Below are 22,596 nucleotides of genomic sequence, written 5' to 3'. Positions count from 1 at the left end.
CCTAGACTTCAGGGTTTGGCAAATGGGAGAGTTAAAAAGTGAACTAACTTGTGGTACTATGATGACTCACACACAACACCAAATATACAGTAATGAATGGTAAAGAAATACCATCACTTCCATTATTAAAAGATGAAATTGTGCTACTGCTACTTCATCAACAGTGGTGCTGCTGAAACCAGGGCAGTTATCACTTCATTTAGAAGCACTGGTTTATAGGACAATAAAAATGCAATAGTTTCATATGGGCTTAATTTAATCACTGCCAATAATACATAATTGCCAATAGTGAAATGTGTATTTGGGAAACCTCAGTGCAGCAAAAATAGTTTAGTTGTTCACACACTGAGATTTCAAACCGTTCAGGCAACAAAGATGGGAGAACCCAATTATTACATCAAATATTTAGGAAGAAAAGGTGAAATGCTGTTTCCTTAGCTCAATTTATAGAATGCAAAACTACTAAAGCATTTAGAGAGAAAGTGAAAATGAAGTGGTCCACCTGAAGTTTGTTTGCTTTTCAACTCTCTCACTTACCCAGCCCTGAATATAGGATAATTTAACAGCGTTTTAAAATATCCTGAAGGGATTAACTTGAGGCAAAACATGGGGTATGCTTCAGAGATTCTTTAAAAAGAAGAGAGAAGGCATCCCCAAGTCTGTATCAAACGTAAACAACACTGAGCTTTGGGGACAGGGGCCAACACTGCAGGATAGGTGGAGAAGCAAAACTGGGCAGCCTCCAAGCCTCTTTAGATCTGTGAAAAACAAAACATTCTACACATACTCCAAGAAGTGTATCAGAATATCAACAGTAACCTTCAACAGGAATAAATATTCTATCTTGTAAGTACTATGCTTTTAAAAATGTATAACATTACATTTGAAATCAAAGGATGTCTCATATCTGCACTTTACTTCCAATATTAACAGTGCTCTGTTTGGGTTTTTAAAATGTGTTTCGTAACTGAGTTTTCCTCAGCAATACACAAAACCTGCAAGTCAAAAGAGAAAATATGCAGCTCAGGAAATCAAAGCCTGTCACAAAAATAAGAGAGTACTGATGCAACACTTCTGCTTTTATCTGTAGTTTGCTTATCCTTTTCTATAACTGAACAAAAACAATTCAGCCTTCAACTACTTCCAGCATTTCAAAACAAGTATCTGCCAGCTGATTAACATTACTTCATTAAGTTTGATAATGATATAGTGAAATTTTAAGAAGTTGTACTTACCGATACTGCCAGCCTGTGACAAGATTTGTATATTTCATTAAATAGCCTGAAATATTTTCCATGTGGTCACTGTGACAAATAGAAGAAAATCCATCAGCTAAAGAGAAATAATGACAATTAAAACATTTCACATAGAAGTTCTGCAATTTCATATTTGCGGCCTAAATCTTCCAGTAACTATTTTTAGAAGCCGACTTTATAACTCAGCGTAAATGTCAAATGACTCTTAAACAGAGACTGCTGCAAGTGCTCTCTCTTTCTCTCTGTTTGTCTTTGCAGTGTTGATTGAGAATAGTGACACTTTAAATACACGTACTAGACTACAGATTAAGGAGAGTCATTTCCAGCATTACTGACGCAGAAACCACTTTTTAATCTGCAATAAAATTACTGGACACCTCTTGACTCATTTATAAAGCTTCAATATGAAGTTTAAATTACTCAACACACTTAAGGTTTCTAATTTTCTCCAAGTATTACTTTTGGGCTCTTGGAAACTTTTCAGTATGAAAATGGCTCTTAACTAAGGTGAAAAAGAATAGATTTAACAGAATGGAGTTAAGTAAATCAATCACTGGACACTAATAATTAAGGAAAAGGTTGTTTTTATTTCCAAATAACACACTGTTCTTGGAACTTCTAAGTACACATTATAAATTATGACCCTCATTGGAAAATGGAATATTTGGCTCAACCACAACAATAAAAAGCTCCAAACTGTTGGCATTGTTCAATGAAACATGTGAACAAGCCTTCTGAACACAGGTACAAACGGTCTTTACACATGTACAAGTGTTTGTATGAAAGAGTGCACACTTGTTAATTTATACAGCTCAACTACTGTGTACACAAGCACACAGACAGTGCATTCATTGAATGTTACATGAGAATAACTATAAAAGTGTACGCTCAACTATTTGTGTGCACGGGTACACCGAGTACCCTTGTTGAATGTAAACACCCTCATATCTCAACTTCATAAGATAACAATCCACTAATTAAGTGCAAATGGTAGGGCTGTTCCCTCACCTCCCTCCCTCATTCACACAGACATCCACCTTGAATTGAGGACCAATCCCCAAACAGTAACCTCTGAGGCTGCCCAATCAAGGAGGATCAGTTCCAGCTCTCAGCTCCTAACTCCAGTCAGATCCCATGCCACCAACTTAGTTGATGCAACTTTGAAGTATTATTTTCACCCCTGGTTAAAGCACGTTAAATGGCCAAAAGGGAAAATCTACCATCCAAGGAATTCTTTGCTGCACTGGGAAGCTGTCCAAGTCAAGCAATTCTTCTCTATGGTCACTTAGAGAAAAGCACTCCTCCATGTTTAAACATCAGGAGTAAATGTTTTAAAACCTTTAAAAACTCTGAAAGGCTATTTAAAACCCAGTGAACATATCCTGTAAAGCTAATGGCACATATTCTACTAGGCACTGCCTTATCAAGCAAGTCAGTATTGTTGGATGTCTACCTATTCATGTGAAAAAAATAGAACCTGTCCCAGATGCAATGCTTAAAAGGTAAAGGTGTCCCCGCATTTGTAGTGCGAGTCATTGCCGACTCTTAGGGTGACGTCTTGCGACGTTCACTAGGCAGATCATATATATGGGGTGGGATTGCCAGTTCTGTCCCCAGCCTTTCTTTACCCCCCAGCATATGCCGGGTACTCATTTTACCGACCATGGATGGATGGGAGGCTGAGTGGACCTCGACCCCTTTTACCGGAGATTCGACTTCCTCTTTTCATTGGAATCGAACTCTGGCTGTGAGCAGAGCTTCGGCTGCATTACAGCCGCTTACCACTCTGTGCCACTAAAGCTTTTACTAAATATAATGACCTATCTTTCATTAAGAAGCCAACATCAAAGTGCCTTCTTTCAGAACTGAAAAAAAACAGAGAAATCAGAAACATTATTCACTTTAAGGGTGAGACAGAGCAAGTCACCTCACAGTGGAGCAAACTACCAATATTTCTTAAGTACTGGATGACCCAATACCTAATACCTTTCCCAAACAGAATCAACACAGAACTACCTTGTCACAATTTGTAAAGGCACATCTGAATCAATGCACAATGCAATTGTGCAACGCAATGCAATGCAAGAGCCAGTGTGGGAAGTGATTAGAGTGTCGGACTAGAACCTGGGAGGCTAGAGTTCAAATCCCCACTCAGCCATGAAACTCACTGGGTGACCTTGGGCCAGTCACTGCCTCTTAGCCTAACCCCCCTCACAGGGTTGTTGTGGGGATTAAATGGGGAAAGGGAGAACCATGTATGCCACCTTGAGCTCCTTAGAGTAAAGGTGGGATATAAATGCAATAAACAAGCAAACAACAACAACAATTCAGAGTTCAGGCCACTTTCAGTTCCCTCCACCTCCACAACACCCCTTTTCCGTGTAACAGGGCTATTTAACTGGCAAGTGTAACCCTAGATGCCACATTCTGTTTGGTGGTAATGCTACAAACAGCAAATGCCCAAGAGGACTACTCAAGTCAAAGAACACACGAGCAAAGATTACACTGTAAAGATGAATGCATTTGTGAATCAATAGCTGCCTGAGCCTAGTAAACAGGCACATTTGTCATAAATCCAGGAGCAGGTGACAAAGTCTTAAAATATGACTCATAAAATGTTTGTTGCAGAGTGGAAGAACTAGGAAGGAGAGAGAGATGGTTCCTTGTGACACAATAATCCTGGGATGGGAAATCAAAATTTCCTCATATTACTTTTGATGTGAACACTGTAAAACATTATCTGAAAGGCATGATTTAAAGTTTGTGTTCGTAAAAATTGCTGGGCTTCAAACTCACAAGCTCTGGCTCACAGGTGTACTTTTCTCAGAGGCACCTTCATGCCAATATCAGAACTGGAAAATTGTAGTATTGTTACCAAACTAGTTGCTGTGTTCATTTAATCACATACCAAAAATAAGACATTTTTGTTCAAGGTGGCTTTCTCTGAGGTGTGACCCAGTCATTTATTGAATATTAATCGCTCACCTGTAGAAATGATTTGTTGTTAGAACCTATAATTTACCTCATTTTTATCTTGTACATCACTTCGATGGCTTCAGGTTGTGAAAGGGTTTATAAATATGTAAAATAATAGTAAGTGAAGATCTCTCATAGGTTGCTAAGGTTCACTTATAATTTAGCTCAAAATGAAGATGCTGTGTGAATGGTTTCAGCTATGGGCTATGTGTGTACAATCACTGATTTTGCTCTTCGCTGAATGTTGTGGACTTCCAAGATTTGTCAGAATTAAAATATGGACATAGCTTGGCCACAGCAGCACAAGCCTTGGTAACTTCTACAGTGGACTACTGCAAAGCACTCTACATGGGTCTACCCTTGAGGGTGGTTTGGAACCTGCAGCTAGTGCAGAATGCTGCAGGCTGAGTTTTGGCCAGAACAGTTCCACATCAGCTTATTACCCTGGTGCTGAAAGTTCTGCATGGTTGCCAGCACTGGCGTACATAGCGTATTTGACGCCTGGAGCGGATCATTTTTTAACACCCCCCTCCTCTATACAACAAAATTATTTTCTTGGTACGCCACTGGCAGCAGCCTCAGCCACATTTTAGCAGGACACAAACTGAAACCCTAGCCGTTGCGATCGATCAAAGAGGAGTAAGCGGGGCTGAAAACACGAGATGGGCTTGCTTTGCTGCTGCGCGGCTAGCCCTGATTGTGCGTCTTTTGCAGACCTGGAAAGTGTGCGGGAAAGGGGGAGGGGAGGAGATGGAACCAAGGAGGGGAGGAGATGGAACTCAAAGGCAGAACGCGAGAGCCAACAATGGCACCCTGATTCTCCCCAGCCCCCTCTGTCCCTTCTTCCTTCCTTCCTCTCTCTCTACTGTTGCGCTTTGCTGTATTTATATTTTGCCTTTCAGGAAGTGGGATCGGGCAGCGAACTCTCTCTAAGCCCCGCACTGTGGCCTGTGTGCATATTTAATTGACATGCACACCCCAGCGCACTCCCAAGATACAGTCAGATTTAAGGTGGTCGGGTGGAGATTGCTGGTGCTCTCTCCCCTTGACCCAGATAAATCTCCTAGACGTGCAGAAAATCAGGCCACTGTGGGAAAAGAATGGGGAGAGGGGGAAGGGAGAAACGGAGGGGGGCAGAGTTTAGGAAATCCCCCCATCTCCTCGTGGAGACTCCAGCTGAGCTCCTATAGAACCGAAGGTGGGGCTTAAATATATAAATAGCGAGTGAAGTGCTGGGAGAAGAGGCAGCAGGGGTGTGGGGGTGGGATGGGGAGACTGTTGACCTATATTTGGAAGGAAACCCATTTTCAGTGACTGGATGCCAGGCTACATTGCAGGTAGCTTGAAGGAACTCTGGAACTAGGAGGCTGGTGAGTGGGGTGTTGGTTGGACACATCCCCCGATGAACAAATAGCAATCCTTAGCTACTGTTCCAGATAATTAGAATAATTATTAACCTAGTAAAAGGTTGATGGTTAATGGGGAATAGTCCCAGGCCCCTATTTTTAGCCCAGATCCAATACTGAGGAAATATGAGGCAGTTTAAAAAATCCATCTATCCATCCACCGTCCATACATCTGATATTCTCCGTTTCTCCCAAGCAGAAGTGATGCAATGCGGGTTAAATTAATTGTCCCTCCCCCTGTGGAGGGAATATACAGCCCTGGTGGTGAGCAGCACCCTTAAAGGAAAATCAGTATCTTAACACTGTGTTTGGCACAGTTGCAAAAGATGGTTTTGCAGCACGATGATCCGCAGAATGCAACAATAACAGTGATAACACTATTATTGCTGTTATTGCTACTGGACTTCAAGCTAGCCTCTTGGAAATGCTGGATTCCAACTGGTGATCTGCTGCCTCTGGCTGCCTGGTGGGGAGGAGACGGCCGTGGCACGCTGACCTTCACGCAGAGGCACTGGACTTGTCTGTGGATCCTGGTGGCCCTGAGATCCAGCGAGGCTTCCTCAGGCGCAGCAGCAGTGAAGTTCTCCCCACTGGCTCTACCAGGAAGGATGGAGAAGCGGATTGTAGAGGCGGCGGCAGCGGCAGGTGCCTTGCGCTGTACACTCTGGAGAGAGAGTCTCTGCATGTGCCAGCCAGGTAGAGGGGAAAGCGGGCCTGCTGGAAGGATGGCCCAGATGCCCGGAGCAAGGAAAGGGTCTGGCTTTGCATAGCGGAGGAGGGCAGAGTTGCCTTGCACCCCTTCAGCTGGCCTGGCTGCCTGAGGAAAGCAGGAAATGCCCCCAAATCAAAGTGTCCCCGAAGAGCACACAAAGCCAGTCAGGTGGTTTGGGCCCCTGAGAAACCCCACAAATTGCCTCTCTTCCCCCCCCTTTGCTGCCCTTCCACGACACCCCACATCAGCTGCAAGAGGTGACCACCCCACCCTGCCAAAGGGTATAGCCTCCTGCTTTACTGACCCTGCCTCTGGGCTGTGCGCCCTGCCCGGGAGATTCTCGGAAAGCCACGCCCCTTGAAGCGGCCCCTAAACTGAGCCTCAAAAGATTCCAGATGCAAAGATTCAATTGAATCCAGTGCACCCACTTATTGCCTGCACCCGGGGCAGACCGCTCCCACCGCCCTGCCCTTGGTTCGCCACTGGTTGTCAGTATATTATTGAGGTGCAGCCAAGGTATTACTGTACTTGAAGGACCCCCTTTTCCCTTATACACTGGCCAGATTACTGAAATCATCTGGCAAAGCCTTCCTGACTGCCCCACAGTTATCTCATAGTTGTTCAGTTTCTATGCAAACTAAGGCTTTTAGAGTAGTGGCACTAGTTATTTGGAACAATGTTTTTCATGACAACAGATAGGCACCTACAATTCTGATATTCTGTCACCTGCTGTATATGTTTTTGCTTCATCAGATATTTTTAGAGAATTAATTTGTGTAAGTCATTTGTACCGTATTTTCTGATCTTATAATTTTATGATGTTTTCGCGATTTTATGGAAGTCATCACCAGGAATTTTAAGCATTCTAAGCTCTCATTTTAAAAGGCAAGTAAGGAGAAAAATCACCTTGCTTGAAACCCACAATACAAATGAAACGGCTGAGACTATCATTCCATGCTACTCTTCAAGAGCACTCCTTAGTTAAAGGCTCACTATCTGGAGAAAAGAAAGCCACTCCCCCCCCCCCGCCCTGCAACTACAGGAGAAACATTTAACTGAAGCACCACTTAGGAGTTAATACACCGCTGCCTTACTGAAGTGTTGGGAAACAATTTCTGCTCAGGTTTAATAGCGAATCTTACCCTGTCAACACAAACTCTAAGGGTGAATCTACACATTACCTTGACAAATGTGTCCCCCCCCCCAAAAAAAACCCATCTGCTGAGATAATGGAGGGATGGAGGGATACTTAATTCTTCCTGCATTCACCAACACCTCCAGCCCCTTTCCCCCTAACCTGCCCCTGTAAACTAAAACCAGCAAGAGAGACACACAAAGCAGGCCGTAACCATACTGAAGAAGACTTTACCAATCTAAAACAGAGGTTTTCAGAAACAGTCATAAGAAACATCTGCCATAAGAAATATCAGTCACAAGAAAAACTGACCTTTAAGTATCCCAATTGTAACACAAAAACAAGATAGATTGCTTACTTCAGGCCCAAGAGAAGTGGACTGAAATGTAAGAGAAGTAAAGGAGCATGGCACATGGGCCCAAATTATGTTTTAATACCTCTGGAAGAGAGGTCCTAGAAAATCATACTGTTAGTGGGGGGGGGACTAGCTGTTTTGGTGCACTGATACCCCTGAATTGGGAGAGATGAGGATGTGAGCTAACTGCCATTGATCCTAAGAGAGGCACAGTCAGGGGTGGGAGAAGAAGAGATCAGGGAGGCTTTCATGCCTCCCCTGGCAACTGTCCATATCCCACATTTTAAAACTCATTGATCTAATGCAATGAACCTTACAAAACAGCTTTGGCCTAAAACAGCACAACTTATTTATATCACAGGCAAGAAATGCAGTATTAGATCCTCTGCAAAACCCTGTTATGATAGAGAACAGAGCCCACAACCCCATGATTTTGCAATGACTGCAGATGTGTGACAGTTCCTATTGCTAAACTCTGCTGCCTAGCCTGCATCAAAAACCAAAGCACACAAAATAGCTTTCTCTCAGAATTTAAAATGCTTGAAAGGAGGGCATACACTGCCTCATCAATGCTGGAAAATCTAGAACAAGCAAAGAGTCTACAACCAATTTGCAGTACTGAAACAAATCACTCGCATGTCTGTCTAACATGAACTGTTCAGTAAGTAATTCTCCTTTTGGTCTCAGAAACCTACCTTTGGAGGTTCTTTGAAGAAAAAGCATGGGAAAGCAGAACAAGCCAGCAAATAAAGGTTAAAATTAATTTCTTCTCTGCTACAAAAATGGTAAACCTTAGCACTCAAGCCCGGTTTCTAGCACCATACATGAACGCAAAACAGTATTAACTCAGTGTCTGTAGATGAGAAGCATGCATCAACATTCTTATAACCAAGTTAAGAGTCTCATTTGCATCCGTTTGCTTTGGCACAACGTTCAACACCCCTAACTGACTTAGATATCAAAGCATATTTTAAATTTTGAACTGAGTAGCGTGGAGTGTTGAGATAACAGAGAACTGCTTGAAATGCCTCTCTGAAGCAGCAGTTTTAAAACTTGGTCTGAACTCAGCTACAGAATGTATTTTTCCATACAGAACTCACTCCTGAAATATATGGAACAAGCTATTAACACCCTCCTGTATTGGTCTCCAGCTCATGGGAAAGAAACCTCTCAGCCCCTTCTGCCAGATCTTGGAACTCCAAGGGCCAGTTCCCATAGCATGTATGGCAAATGAAGATTTATCACCATGTGTGCAGGCATTGAGAAGAAACACCCATTCTTCTGACCGGATGGTGGATGTCCAGCCTGTCCTGGATGGGGTTGCACTCCCCCTGAAGGAGCAGGTTCGTAGCTTGGGGGTTCTCCTAGAACCATCTCTGTTACTTGAGGCTCAGGTAGCCTTGGTGGCACGGAGTGCCTTCTACCAACTTTGGTTGGTGGCCCAGCTACACCCCTATCTGGACAGGGATAACCTGGTTTCAGTTGTCCATGCTTTAGTAACCTCCAAGTTAGATTACTGCAATGCGCTCTACATGGGGCTGCCTTTGAAGATGTTTAGGAAACTGCAGGTTGTGCAGAATGCAGCGGCCAGATTGGTAACAGGGACCAAACGGTTCGAACATATAATACCGATTCTGGCCCGCTTGCATTGGCTGCCTGTATGTTTCCAAGCTTGATTCAAGGTGCTGGTTTTAACCTATAAAGCCTTACAAGGCTTAAGACCACAATACCTGATGGAACGCCTCTCCCGATACGAACCCACCCATACACTATGCTCAACATCCAAGGTCCTCCTCCGGGTGCCTACCTGGAGGCAAGCTGGGAGTCTGGCAACAAGGGAGAGGGCCTTCTCACTGGTGGCCCCCAAATTATGGAATGATGTTCTTTATGAGGTGCGCCTGGCACCAACACTGTTATCTTTTTGGCGCCAAGTCAAGACTTTCCTCTTCTCCCAGGCATTTTAGCATGTGTTTTTAAACTGCTTTTTAAAAATGTGTTTTTAAATTTGTATGTTTGTTTTTAATGTTTTTAACTGTTGTAAACTGCCCAGAGAGCTTCAGCTACGGGGCTGTATACAAATGCAATAAATAAATAAATAAATTTCAGCTTTCTACTGCACATATTTCATTTTTATGTGTATACAAGACATTTAGGCTGCAATCTTATGAATACTTACTTGGGAGCAAGGCCTGCTGAACTTGGTGGAACTTAGTTCTGAGTCAATATAATATAGGATTGCAATTTTAATGTGTGAAACAGCTCTTTTTCTATTTTTGCTTAAATCACGTGACCATATTTTTCAAATGTTGAAAATCTGAAGCCTGTACTAAGGAAACAAGTTTCACATTCAGAAGAAAAAACTCAAAGGACCACCTGAGCCCTTATATTCCAGCTCAGCCACTGAGATCATCTAGAGAAGTACTGCTAGTAGTTGCCCCCTGTATTACAGAGGCCCAACTAGCCTTCACTAGCAGCCCCATGTTGTGGAACACCCTTCCAACAGAGATTCGATAGGCACCTTCACGTTTGATTTTCACATGTGTCTTGAAGGCTTTTGTATATAGATATATCTATGTAACTGTTTAATTTTTTTGATCAGCCAGTCATTTTAATTATCATTTTTAATGTTTTCATGGGGTTTTATATTTTATCGTATATGTTATTGTACACTGCCAGGTTTTATGGTATGAATTGGTGATCTATAAATACTTTTATAAATAAATAAATGTAACCCATGCAGAGACTCTGGCTGAAGCTTTATACATCAAAAAGAATGTTAGCTACTGATAAAGCTAAACTGCCATTCATTATAATAATGATAATGAATTATAATACTTCTCCAAGAGGCCTGCTCTTAGCCCCTCAGTTCCTACAAATTCTTTTTCAAGAGACACAATACCCTCGCCTTCTCATGGAGACTAGAACTTTGTATTGTCAAACAATATTCTCCAAGCATATGGGATGCCTGAAATGAAAGACAACAATCCCCTATGGAGCCATTCTGATGAAAGTCTAAGCATTTAAGACATGGGCCTCTTGCTTTCTACACAGATTATCCAGTATAAGGAAAGGTCGCCCTTCAAGAGATAGTATTAGATTCATGCAGCAAGCAGTAGGACTGTGCACTGGATTCGGCTGAGTCCCAAGCTGAATTTTGATGTTTTGGGGGCGCAGCCGAGTCAGCTTTTGGCAGCCACAGATTGCTATAGGTCAGATTCCATGACACAGGTAGACCCAGGGCTGCCAGTGGACAGGACAAAAGGCAAGAAAAAGATGCAGCCTTGGCCCTCCTTCCTGCCCAATGAGCTGAGGCAGTGATCTTCCTCCTTGCAGAAAAGCCATTTGCAAAACAGCATTGTGTAGGATAAATCTGCCCCTCTCTTAGTCCGGAGTGGGGGAAGGAAGGAGATGTAACATCTCCTTCTCCCACCTCCTCCCCGCTATATGTTTAAGGAGGGTGATTTTTCCTGATAAAACATGAGTCCTGGCTACCTAACTTATTTGGGAGTGGCTCCAAGCTGGGGCAGGGGGTCCCCGGGTCAACCCAGGGTGTGTCAGCCTGATCCCCCCCCTCCAGATTGGAGCCACAGGACGGATAAGCGGTCTGTGCACAGCCCTAGTGATCAGTGTCTCAGTCTCAGGATCTGAACATGATGCTTAGATGGGTACAGCCTACTCACTTGTTTCTTTAGCCCTTGCCCTTTAAAGCTATTAACTGCAAGGAGAAAGAGACCAGCTGTGCCCAGGAGGTGATCAATGCCTCTTTGAGAGAAGGTGTGGTTGTGGTCACCTTGAAAGATGAGGTCATGAAGGCACTCTAAAAGAAACCCTCCCTGAATCCCAATGATTATAACAATTATCAGCCAGTCACTAATATCCCCCTCTTGGGAAATATACTCAAGCAGGTGGTGGCTGTTCAACTTCATCTGCTCTTGGACAAGACTGATTCTGAACCCATTTCAGCCTAGTTTCATGGCTGGTTTTGGCACAGACACTGCCTTGGTCACCCTGATACCCAGAAGAATGGCAGGGGAAGTGCAATCCTGTTGATTCTCCTGGACCTCTCAGCACCTTCCAGAGCTATAGACCATTATATCCATTGGAAGTTGGAAGCAATTCATTATGGTGATTCTGCTCCTACCTGGAGGACCAATTACAGAAAGTGGTCCCATAGGACTACTGTCTGGCCCATGACAACTATGTGGTAGGATCTCACAGGTTCTATGTTTTTCTTCATGCTTTTTAACATTTATATGGAATCACTGGGAGGTGCCACCTGGGGATTTGGAAGAAAGTGCCTTCCGTATGCTAATGGAATGCAACCCTCTTCTGCATTGGATTCAGGTGAGGCAGTCAAGGTGCTGAACCCAGTGTTTAGAATCAGTGCCTGGATGAAAGCCAATAAACAGAATTTCAATCCCAGCTAAATGGACTTTCTATGGGTAAGTGGTTCATCTGTTTAGAGAGATGGCATTCAACCTGTTCTGGATGGGTTTGCATGCCCACTAAAGGATCAAGTTCATCGTCTGGGGACAATAGAACCAGCTTTGCTCAGCTCAGAACCTTGATGCAGATCTGTCCTACTCACAAACCTCTCTACAAAGTCTAGCACTCTGTCTACTTAAAAAATTTTTTTTCCTGCTGCCCAAATTGGTGGGGTGTTGCAGAGCCAGATCATGTCAATAGGCTGGGCTTTCACCACCTCACTATATATCATTAAAATAAATGTTAAAATTGATATGGCGATAACCTGTATGAAAAAATAGAATTTTCCTCATCTTAGAAATGGGTCCAGCTCTAGTCTACTCTCGTCTCAGTCCTGTGCATCCCTCTAGTCACTCAGCTTCTGGGAGCCATATATGAAGGGGGGGAAGTCTGCATCCATTATGTGGTATAGTGGCTCATCAGGGGCTCCACACAAGTTGTCTGCTTGACCTAGTCAGATGGGCTGTTTAGCATGTTCTTCAGGTGTGCTGGGGCGTTCTAAGGGGTCCTAAGCCTCTTCCTCAAACAGCCTGCACTTCTTTGTGTGGTTTTTACTTGGTTGAAAGTTGAAGAAGAAATGGGGAAGAGTCTGGGAACAGCCACCTGCAGGCAATGTGTAATTGAACCCCGGTCTCCTCCCGATCAGCTGACATCACAAATGACATCAGCTGATTGACAGGTGGGCATAGTACAAGGTTGGCTTTAATCACAATTCTGAAGACAAAACTTCCAAAACTAAGAAGCTGAATCACCCACATGCTACTGGCTAGGCAGTTTGGTCAATATATTACATTTATATCTTGCCTTTCTTCCCTCATTGAACCCAATGGGCTCAGCCTGCCTCAGTAGTCACTACTGAGCTCAAGGCTGCAATCTGAAACACACTTACTTTTAAAGTATAAATGTGTAGGATCTGGCTCTAAGTGTGACTAATTTTCACTTAGCCTCAGCCTCTTGCTTTTGGGAAGCAGGACTTCCATGTACGTTGCTGAGACCATACTGGAAGAGAGGGCACCAGGGATTACTCATCTCTGGAACAGATGTTTGGAGCCACTAGGTAAGCATGTCAGTACCATGCAGTTTCCCCAGTGTAGGCAAGCCCAAAAAAAGAACAAACAGCATTGAGCAATCTCTTCTGCTAACTCACGGCCAGATATCAATGTGACAGATCCTGTCTATCAGTTCAGATTTTCAAACCCCAAAAAGTCATCCCAGCAACTCCCAACAACAGCATTAAATCTGTCAGAGGGATCTCATATGCAGGTGTGCATTGTTTATTATTTACACAGCAGTGTACCTGCACATTGTGCTTTACAGATTGTTCTCATTATTTTGCGAGGTCAGCAGATTTATTCCTGTTTAAATGCAGCCTTGATAGATAAACATATACTCACATTGTTGACTACACAATCTAATTTATTACTAAAGTTGATATCCTGCTAACCCAAAAAAAGTTATCACAAGTTTAGTACAATGGATCAAGCAACTCTGTAAGCTTGGAATGATAGAAGTATGTAAATATTCAAGAGACATGAAAGGAAGAGAGGTCATTGCTTTGGAAGGGCAAAGCTGAAGCAACACAGACATAAATATAGGAGTTAAATGAAAGAGAGAGAAAAGGAATTTTAAAGAATGTAAAAGCACACATGCTAGCATGGGAAGGGGTTGGAAAAATTCACATGAAAAACCTCAACTCAATATATCAAAGTACTATATTGGAGTAAGGCTTATTAAAATGACTATTGCCTTACTCTTCTTCTGTATCTAAGATCCAGATCAAAATTATTTTAGAAAAGTTAGCCTCCAATTTTAAAATACAAATATTGATTATAGATGTGCTGTTTTAAAGCAACTCAAAGGAAACCTGATTTAGGGCACCCAAAAATCATTACAGAAGCATTTCAATCAATAAATCCACAGGATGGAAACATAACAAAAAGGAGTGTGGGAGTATCCTGTTGATTGGCAGCTTACTTTCTGATGTCACAATCCACCCCATTACCCAACTATGAGCTGTTTTCAGAGACACAGGACCAAAAAAAAATCAGAAAAGCTGAAAAGAAGACAGGTAGCAGAGGAGAAACAACCATGCCTGGCTCAACATAGAATCATCAGGTAAGGAATCTTAAATGAGAAAGAAGAAAGAATAGGGAACCTTAAATATTTACATAAATTGTGGCAAAAGCCAGAGCTCACTTGGTCAAATTCCTAAAGCAATCATCTTAAGAAACACCATAATAAAAATTTAGGTCATGATAATAGGTTCAAGCCTCATTTTGAAGCTTCCAGCCATCCCAGCTGAAAATGAAAAACTGGTGCAAAGGTCAGAGTACACAAGATATGATTCTGTCCCCATCAGATGAACTAACATGCCACAGGCTCTGTGCCTTAACCACACCAGCCTAAACTTATCAAACAATTCAAATACACTTTGGTATCATCTTAATTATGTAGAACATGAGATGTCTAAAACTGAACTTATAGAACCAGTCAGAAATCAAATGCCATTCAAAGAGAAAACCCAGAGGAGTTTCTCAAAATAAAAATCAGAATGCAACACGGTACATGAGGGAATCAGTACAAAACCAAATAGTACAGAGGAAAGAGTAGACTGGAATTTTTAAAAGCACCAGAGGATACTAGCCAGCCATCAACAAATTATGCATACAAACCACCTTACTCATCATTACACCAGGAGCTCTCAGTTTAATGGAAGCTCTGGCAAAACCTCAAAAGCCCAATCTCCATTAGACCAATTATTACTACCTATAGAATTCTAACGCACCGTCCAATACCCTAATATGAAAAAATGCAGGGTTAAAGACTTGGGAAGATTTGACAGTGGTTTTAAGGTAACCAACATCCCAATTTTCATTTCCATTATTTGTAACCTTAAAAAGTACACATTACAACCTGCCTACGAAGGGCTAAACTTCATATATGACTTTATCCACTGTAAGTATGGTTCACATACCCTTTCTGGCCCCACAGTTATTTCCAAGCAAGTGGAACCTGGGAATATTAAAAGGGTAAGGTGATACACCATGGGGCAAACAATCCCATTTTTAGATTTACCCTGACTAGTGGGATCTGATCTGGCTGTATACTCTATTGGGAAAGAGATATGTGGGTTAGGATAGACAACTCAATGAAAACATCAACCATGGGGCAGTGAAAGAAGCAACTTTCATCGAGGGATTATTAGGAAACAGAATGAAAATATAGCACCCAGTATCATAATGCCCCAATATAAATCTATGGCACAGTCAGATTTGGAATACTACATACTAGTGTGGTCACCCCATCTCAAAAAACAGATAACATAGGGCTGAAAAAGGACAACCAAAATGGCTTTGCTATGAGGAAAAACTAAAGTGTTTTGGAATGTTTAGTTTAGGGGGGAAAGACAAGCCAGGGCAAAGAAGAAAATTTAAGGAATTTATCAAATGATTAATGAAATAGAGAAAATGGAGAGATATATAAATGTTTCTCCATCATTCATAACACCAGAACTCATGAGCACTCAATGTAATTGATGGGCAGTAGATTCAGGACAGATAGATGCAAGTACATCTTCATATATTGTGTATAAACCTTTGGAATTCACTCTCTCAAGATGCAGTGATGGCCACTAGTTTAGATGAATTCATGAACAATAGACTTAACAACAGTTATTGTCTATACCTCAATCGAACCTCCAGGTTGAGAGACAGTGTACCTCTGAATACCAGTTGCTAGGGGACATCAATGCAGGGGTCTATTACCTCATGGCCTTTCGAGAAGCCACATCCTTGACATTTGATAGATACCGAACATTTAGAATGTCTCCATATCCTCATACAATCAATTTTACTTGTCAAACTACCTGCATACTCCTTACAACCTAGCGATTTCATGCCCTCAGATAAAAAAGTTGGCATATACTGTATCCTACTTTTTTCTCCCCAAACAACCAGTTGCTCAAAACAATGGCAGAAGACCACAACTGGTGGCCCTAGGCCAAGATAAAGATGTGCCATTCTCTCCCCACCCCCAAAAGAGATTTCACAAACCTTCTCTAGCAAGCAAGCCACATACAATCCCAGTGTATGGGTTATGCTAACATAAAAACATCTATGGTTCTATCCAGATTTGTCTTTGCACAAACAGAAATATTCCTTTCATTCGTTGAAGGGACTCTGACCCTTAAAATTCTGGAGCAGCTTCTTGGGGCTACAAGGAGGAGGAGGGATAGGCAAAAGTCAACTCCCCTCCCCCAGCAAAGTCTGGCTCCAAACCCTTATATATAAAATAAAATGCTCAGTTATATTCCTCAGTAGTCATGGTTACAACCACTCTTATTTGCACATTAAACATTCAGTTAGCACAATTATAAATGGATACTTTCACCAGTCATACTGGGAAAAGCAGAAGCACTCTGCTTTGACAAACATTTCTTAACTATATGAACCACAGGCTCAGGACAGGTTCTAACCTGAAATGCAGTGAAGTGACAGAATGGAGAGAGAATGATAGTATCAGTGGTTATATGGCATTGCTGCTAAGATTCAATATCAGGACCGAATAGTTTTTTCTTTAATCAGGGAGTTTTATAGCCAATTTTAAAACCAGCCAGTGGACAATATTTTAGGAACCCTTTATACATGTCTTGTCCTTCTTCCCTTTGTCATTCCTCAGTGACACACAGAACTGTTAACACATTATACATGGGGCTGCCAGTTCAGAAACTTCAACTGTTTTAGAATATAGCTGACAATCTGTTGACTGGTATATGTCATTTATTTTCTGGGTAAACTGCCTTGTGACCACTTTTGCTGAAGGTAGGTATAGAAATCTCTTAATAAATGAATTCTGAACATATAATAGTTCTAAAAGATCTTCACTGGCTTCCAAGTGTGTTTCTGAGTTCAGTCCGAGTTGCTGGTTTTAACCTTTAAAGCCCTAAATAGTTTGGGACTAGGGTACTTACAGGACTATTTTCTTCCATCTGAACTGCCTGAAATTATAAAGGCACAATAAAAGTGTCTACACAGTTAAATCAGATAGGTCAACCAGCCGTTCACTATTAGCAAACTGGAATGTTCTAAATGTTATGGACTGCCTTTAAGTCAATTCTGAATTATGGTGACCCTATGAATAGGGTTTTCATGGTAAGTGGTATTCAGCGGTGGTTTACCATTGCCTTCCTCTGAGGCTGAGAGGCAGTGACTGCCCCAAGGTCACCCAGTGAGCTTCATGGCTGTGTGGGGATTCGAACCCTGGTCTCCCAGGTCGTAGTCCAACACTCTAACCACTACGCCACACTGGCTTATGTTAATAATGTTAATAAAATCCAAAATATTTATCCAAGCTGCTGAAATTTAGCATGGGCTATCTACATATTGAGTGCCATATAACCAAGTTTCAGACAAATCCATTAAAAAGATGGTGAGATATAGACATTTCCCTTCTTAAGAAATGCTGTTAACCTTTTTTTTGCTCCCTCATAGACACCTGTTTTTTCCTGGCCACTTTAAAGGCATCCAAAATTCAAGAAAATTGTGGAGGCCTTACCCTACCTTCTTTTTGTGAAAATCCATTTGTCTTTATGAAGATATTAGTTCTAAAATTCTCCATTTAAGTCAATCAGTTGAAGGTCAATCATGTTGTAACAGTCAGTTCCTGATTTGATTCTTCTGGATGGAGCCTTTTCTTTAAACAAAGGTGGCCATCACCAGATTGAGGGGGAAGCTGGTAGCTGGCAAGTAGATAGCATGGATTTAATTGCTAGACTATGGCAGGGCAATTTTCTAGTTACAAGTAGGGCTGTGGAGTCGGAGTCGTGGAGTTGGAGTCAGAAGCAATTTTGGGTGGAGTCGGAATTGGAGTTTGTAGAAATGTACCAACTCCGGCTTCAAAATAAAAACTTTCATAGGAATTTAGGAAAGTTTTCTTGTTCAGAAATTTTAATCAAATAAATATATTTTATGTTCTATCAATCTAGCTTGATGATTCACGTGGTGGTGATGAAATGCCTTGTGCTACCATTTTACTACAGTAAATTTGTTATTACTAGTTAATATACATTTGCCATTTATGAAGGAGTCGGAGTCGGACAGTAGAAAAATAGAGGAGTTGGAGTTGAAGGTTTGGTGTACCGACTCCATAGCCCTGGTTACAACAGTCTTTTTTTCTTGTCTACTGGAGCGGAAGTAAGAGCTGCCCATAAAGAAAGAGAGAGAGAAATCTAGGATGTTACCATAGCTGTGACTGGGCCACCAGCATGTTCAAACTCAAACAAAAGGTTAGCCGAATCCTTTTTCTAACTTTTTGGTTTTTAAGCATTTAGAAGTACATGTCTGAATGCTGTTCACACAGAGGAGGGCCAGGATCTCTTCTCAATCGTCCCAGAATGCAGGACATGGAGTTCAAGTTAAAGGAAGCCAGCTTTCGACTGAGCATCAGGAAAAACTTCTTAACTGTTAGAGTGGTATGACAATGTAACCATTTACCCAGGGAGATAGTGGGCTCTCCAACACTGGGAGCATTCATGAGGCAGCTTGATAGCATATACTTTAATTTGAATTCTGCATTGAGCTGGGGGTTGGACTCGATGGCCTATAGGCCCCTTCCAACTCTACTAGTTTAGGATTCTATGAATGCATATCACTGGAGCACAAAACTCCTGCACGCAACTGAGCACTGGATTTGGACTGGGAGGGGAGAACTGAACTAGACTAATTTTTGCTGCAACCTGAGGGATCTTTTGTATACCAGCCTCAGCAGCACCCCTGACCTGTACTGTTAGCATCAGACTACATTGTAGAAGCAGCTTTCTTTCTCAGCCACAGTCCCCTTCCAAACCTACAATATGGGGACAACAGACTGCATTTGCATTGGAAGGTTTTAAAAAAAATCTTACAGAGCTTCAAGCAATTACATTTTTCATATTAAATAAGACTTGAGTAGGAAAGGGCGGGAACTATTTCCTCTCTTTACTGCTACCTTTTGTTTGAGAATGGACAGGCTGGTGCCAAATTACAGCGACGCTAAAATCCTGAGTTTCTCCATTGATTTCTATGGGTTGCTCTCACTTCAGTCCTAGGGGAACATTTATTTTAATATGAAAGTTGAAACCTCCTATATAAACTAAAGGATTCTTTATCACAGCTCTGCAGCAGGTTGTGGAATTACTATGTTTGTTGCGACTATGTGTAATATTTATTTGTTTGTTTATTTATTTATAAGATTTATATCCTGCCCTTCCTTCCAGTAGGAGCTCAGGGTGGAAGTGGGAGTTATGTAAGCAGCTTGGGTGGGGTGGGGGTGAGAGGAAAAACGTTCATAGGTTTGCAAAGGAGTGGGGGGACTGGGCACAGAATGACTGGGCACATGCCACTCAAAGGAATCTTGATAGCTAAAGAAAGAAGCTGAACCTTGTCTACATCCAGCCCTTTATATATTAATAACTTATTCAAGCCAAGTCGCTATGTAGGAAATAATGGATGAAATACTTTTTTACTGCTGTGGTTAACATCTTCTGAACATACAAATGTGTTGTGAATTTTTAACTATGTTTATCAGCATTGTTTGTGATACAAGTTATACTTGGAGATGGATTTTGTCCAAAGCCAGCCAGAGAGTTTCATGGCTCTCAACATGGATTTTGAATCTTCCACATCCAATTTTAGACCATTGTTTGGCATACTGGTTATACTATTATAGAGCTACAGTAAAGTTAAAATTTCCCACCTTATCCCTCACCACCACCACTGTAATTCAGTTATCTAGGAAATTCTAGAATTAACACCCTTTCAGGTGAATAGTAAAGCAGTTACAAATTCACTCAGATGCCAAAAATCATGGAAACTGTAAGGTATCTGGTCTTAACTTCCGTACTATGTAAGCAGGTAATATCTTCTACAATCTCATATATTGGGCTTGCTTACCACTTAGCCGCCATGTACCCACCCTTTGGTCTTTCAGCCCCAATCCTCTTCCTCTACAGGTGGAGGAAACACATAACACTATGGAGACAGTGGCCACCTAGTTACAAGTGGATTTAGGATTTAAAAGGATACATTAAACATTGAAACAGAAATGACCCAAGATTCAGGGTTCTCCTAGCCTAGAGAGGAAGAGGATTGGGACTGAAAGTCCTAGGTAAAGTACGGATGCTAAGCTGCAAGCAAGCAATGTGTGTGATAGAGCATTTTTACTGTTTCCATGATGTTTAACTTAAACCTCATTCTTTAACTTAAAATTTCTATGGGGTTTTGTGCATGAGTAAATTTGTAAGTGCTTTAACTCTCCTGACCTAACCCATTGGGCAGTATTCAACAAATAGTTTCAGCACATGTATTACCGCTAGTGCAACAGAACTTTCCATTCCCCATGTGCGCCCCATGCCATCCCCAAATCAGTTGTGAAGGATGGGGGGGGGAAGAGAAGAGATTTAGGGGCACACGAGAGAGAAGAGAGGGGACGTTCTGTTTCACAAAGGCAAAATCTTTGCACTAATGGAATGTTCGCCTTAGCACTACATTGAATACAATCCATTGGGTGATATCCAGTGCTAATCCTACCAGTTGAATAGACCTATTGAAGGGCATAGACGTAACTAGCTTAGGTTCATTAATTTCAATGAGCCTACCCTTAGCTAAAAACAACCCAAGACGTTTTATTCTAGAATTTAAGATCTACATCAGAGGCCATCCTCAATGAGGCCTGGCAGGTGGTGGCTGGAGAGAAAGCCTTGTCACTACTGGCCCTTTCCTGACAGGCCAAGGAGGCATCAATACTTTTAACCAGTCTTCCAAATTATAGCAGTGTTGGTGTCTCCTTGGCCTGTTAGGAAAGGGTCACCACTGAAAAGACCCTCTCCCAGCCACTAGCTCTCTGTTCTCCAAGGTTTTCAAAAAAATTTCTGGTTCTTGCATACTGTTGCTATTATTAATTTTATACCAATTTCACTTGTCTGTTTTTAATCTTTAAAATTTGTACTTATTTACAGTACTATTCATTTCCTTCTGGCTTTTAGGGTTTTTAAAACACTCTGTAATTAAAATATCAACATAAAATAGGATAGAAATCAATCATAGATGGTAATTCTATTTTCTCCCCATGTACTCCAAAGCCTGCAGAAGCTTTAATACCTTAAAAGAGTCTCTATCCTTTTTTTTCTGGCTGTCAATGGGTTTCAGCTAAGACAGGCATTTGTGGGCATGCAAGCTAGTAACTTTTGTAGACCTGTTTGAAAGGCTGACATAGAACCCATCACATCACCCACAAATCCAAAGTAGCCATAATTCAGTAAGGGCTTTACAATGGATATATTCCAGAAGCACATATAGCAATTATGTTTATCACACACCTCCAAGGTTAACTCCAACATTTCAACAGCAAGAATTTCAGTCCAGCCAACTTTGAAAAGGAAAAACAACTGAGAGCTCTTTGTCTGTAGCGTTTTAGATTTTATTAGAAATAAAGTTTTGAATACATACTTCTGGTGCCTTACATACTTTCAGACTGCAATAGCACAGGGATTTTGAACCTCCTAAATGGGACACATGAACATAAGCAGAGTTAGACTACTGGGTCCATCTAGCTCAGCGCTGTTATCACATGGGGCAGGAAACTGTGACCCTCCAGATGTTGCTGAACTACAACCCCCATCATCTCTGATCACTAGCCTTGCTGGCTGGGGCTGATGGGAGTGGAGTCAGACAACATCTGGAGCACAACAAATTCCCCATCAGTGGGCTTACATTGACTGGCAGTGGCTACCTTAGGTCTTTTCCTTACCTATCTGAACACTGCAGGAATTAAACCTGGGTCTTCTGCATGGAAAGCATATGCCAAAGGTGGGGAACCTCAGGTGGCCCTCCATGCCCCTTTATCCAGACTTGGAACTCCTGCAGACCATGTCCTCACATGGCCCTGCTCTACACCTTCCTTAAGTGCATTTGCCTGGCTGGAATTTGTCCTTCAACTCTGATAATGTCTCCCACTCATCTTGATGGAGAGTTGGGTGGCTATGTAGAAACTTCTGATTTTTGCATGACTGGAATGCAACCTACTGAACAAAGGTAAGACTCACAGCCATTGCTCCACCAGTTTTTGCCTCTGCCCACCACTGACCTGTGGCCTCCTGAAAGGGATTGTGGATCTCAAACTGAAAACAGTTTCCCCATCCTAGCATATGCCCTACAACTGAGCTATAGCCACGCCCCCAAAGCCTCTGGCTCCTACTCCTTTAGCATTTTTGTCCCATAACATTTCTCTAAAGCAGT

The 22,596-nt window shown here is 41.9% G+C and overlaps 1 protein-coding gene across 1 annotated transcript in view; it reads right to left on the bottom strand.

Annotated features, from left to right (window-relative positions):
* The window catches only part of OSBPL11 (oxysterol binding protein like 11), a 70,311-nt gene that overhangs the window by 36,713 nt on the left and 11,002 nt on the right, over positions 1 to 22,596 (bottom strand). The window contains exon 2 of the mRNA XM_061609019.1: positions 1,236 to 1,304. Coding sequence (XP_061465003.1) covers positions 1,236 to 1,304 — 69 coding nt within the window. The remainder of the gene's footprint in view (positions 1 to 1,235; positions 1,305 to 22,596) is intronic.

Source organism: Rhineura floridana, chromosome 2, assembly GCF_030035675.1.
Source record: "Rhineura floridana isolate rRhiFlo1 chromosome 2, rRhiFlo1.hap2, whole genome shotgun sequence".
Classification (NCBI taxonomy): Eukaryota; Metazoa; Chordata; class Lepidosauria; order Squamata; family Rhineuridae; genus Rhineura; species Rhineura floridana.
This window is presented reverse-complemented; position numbering and strand designations above follow the sequence as displayed.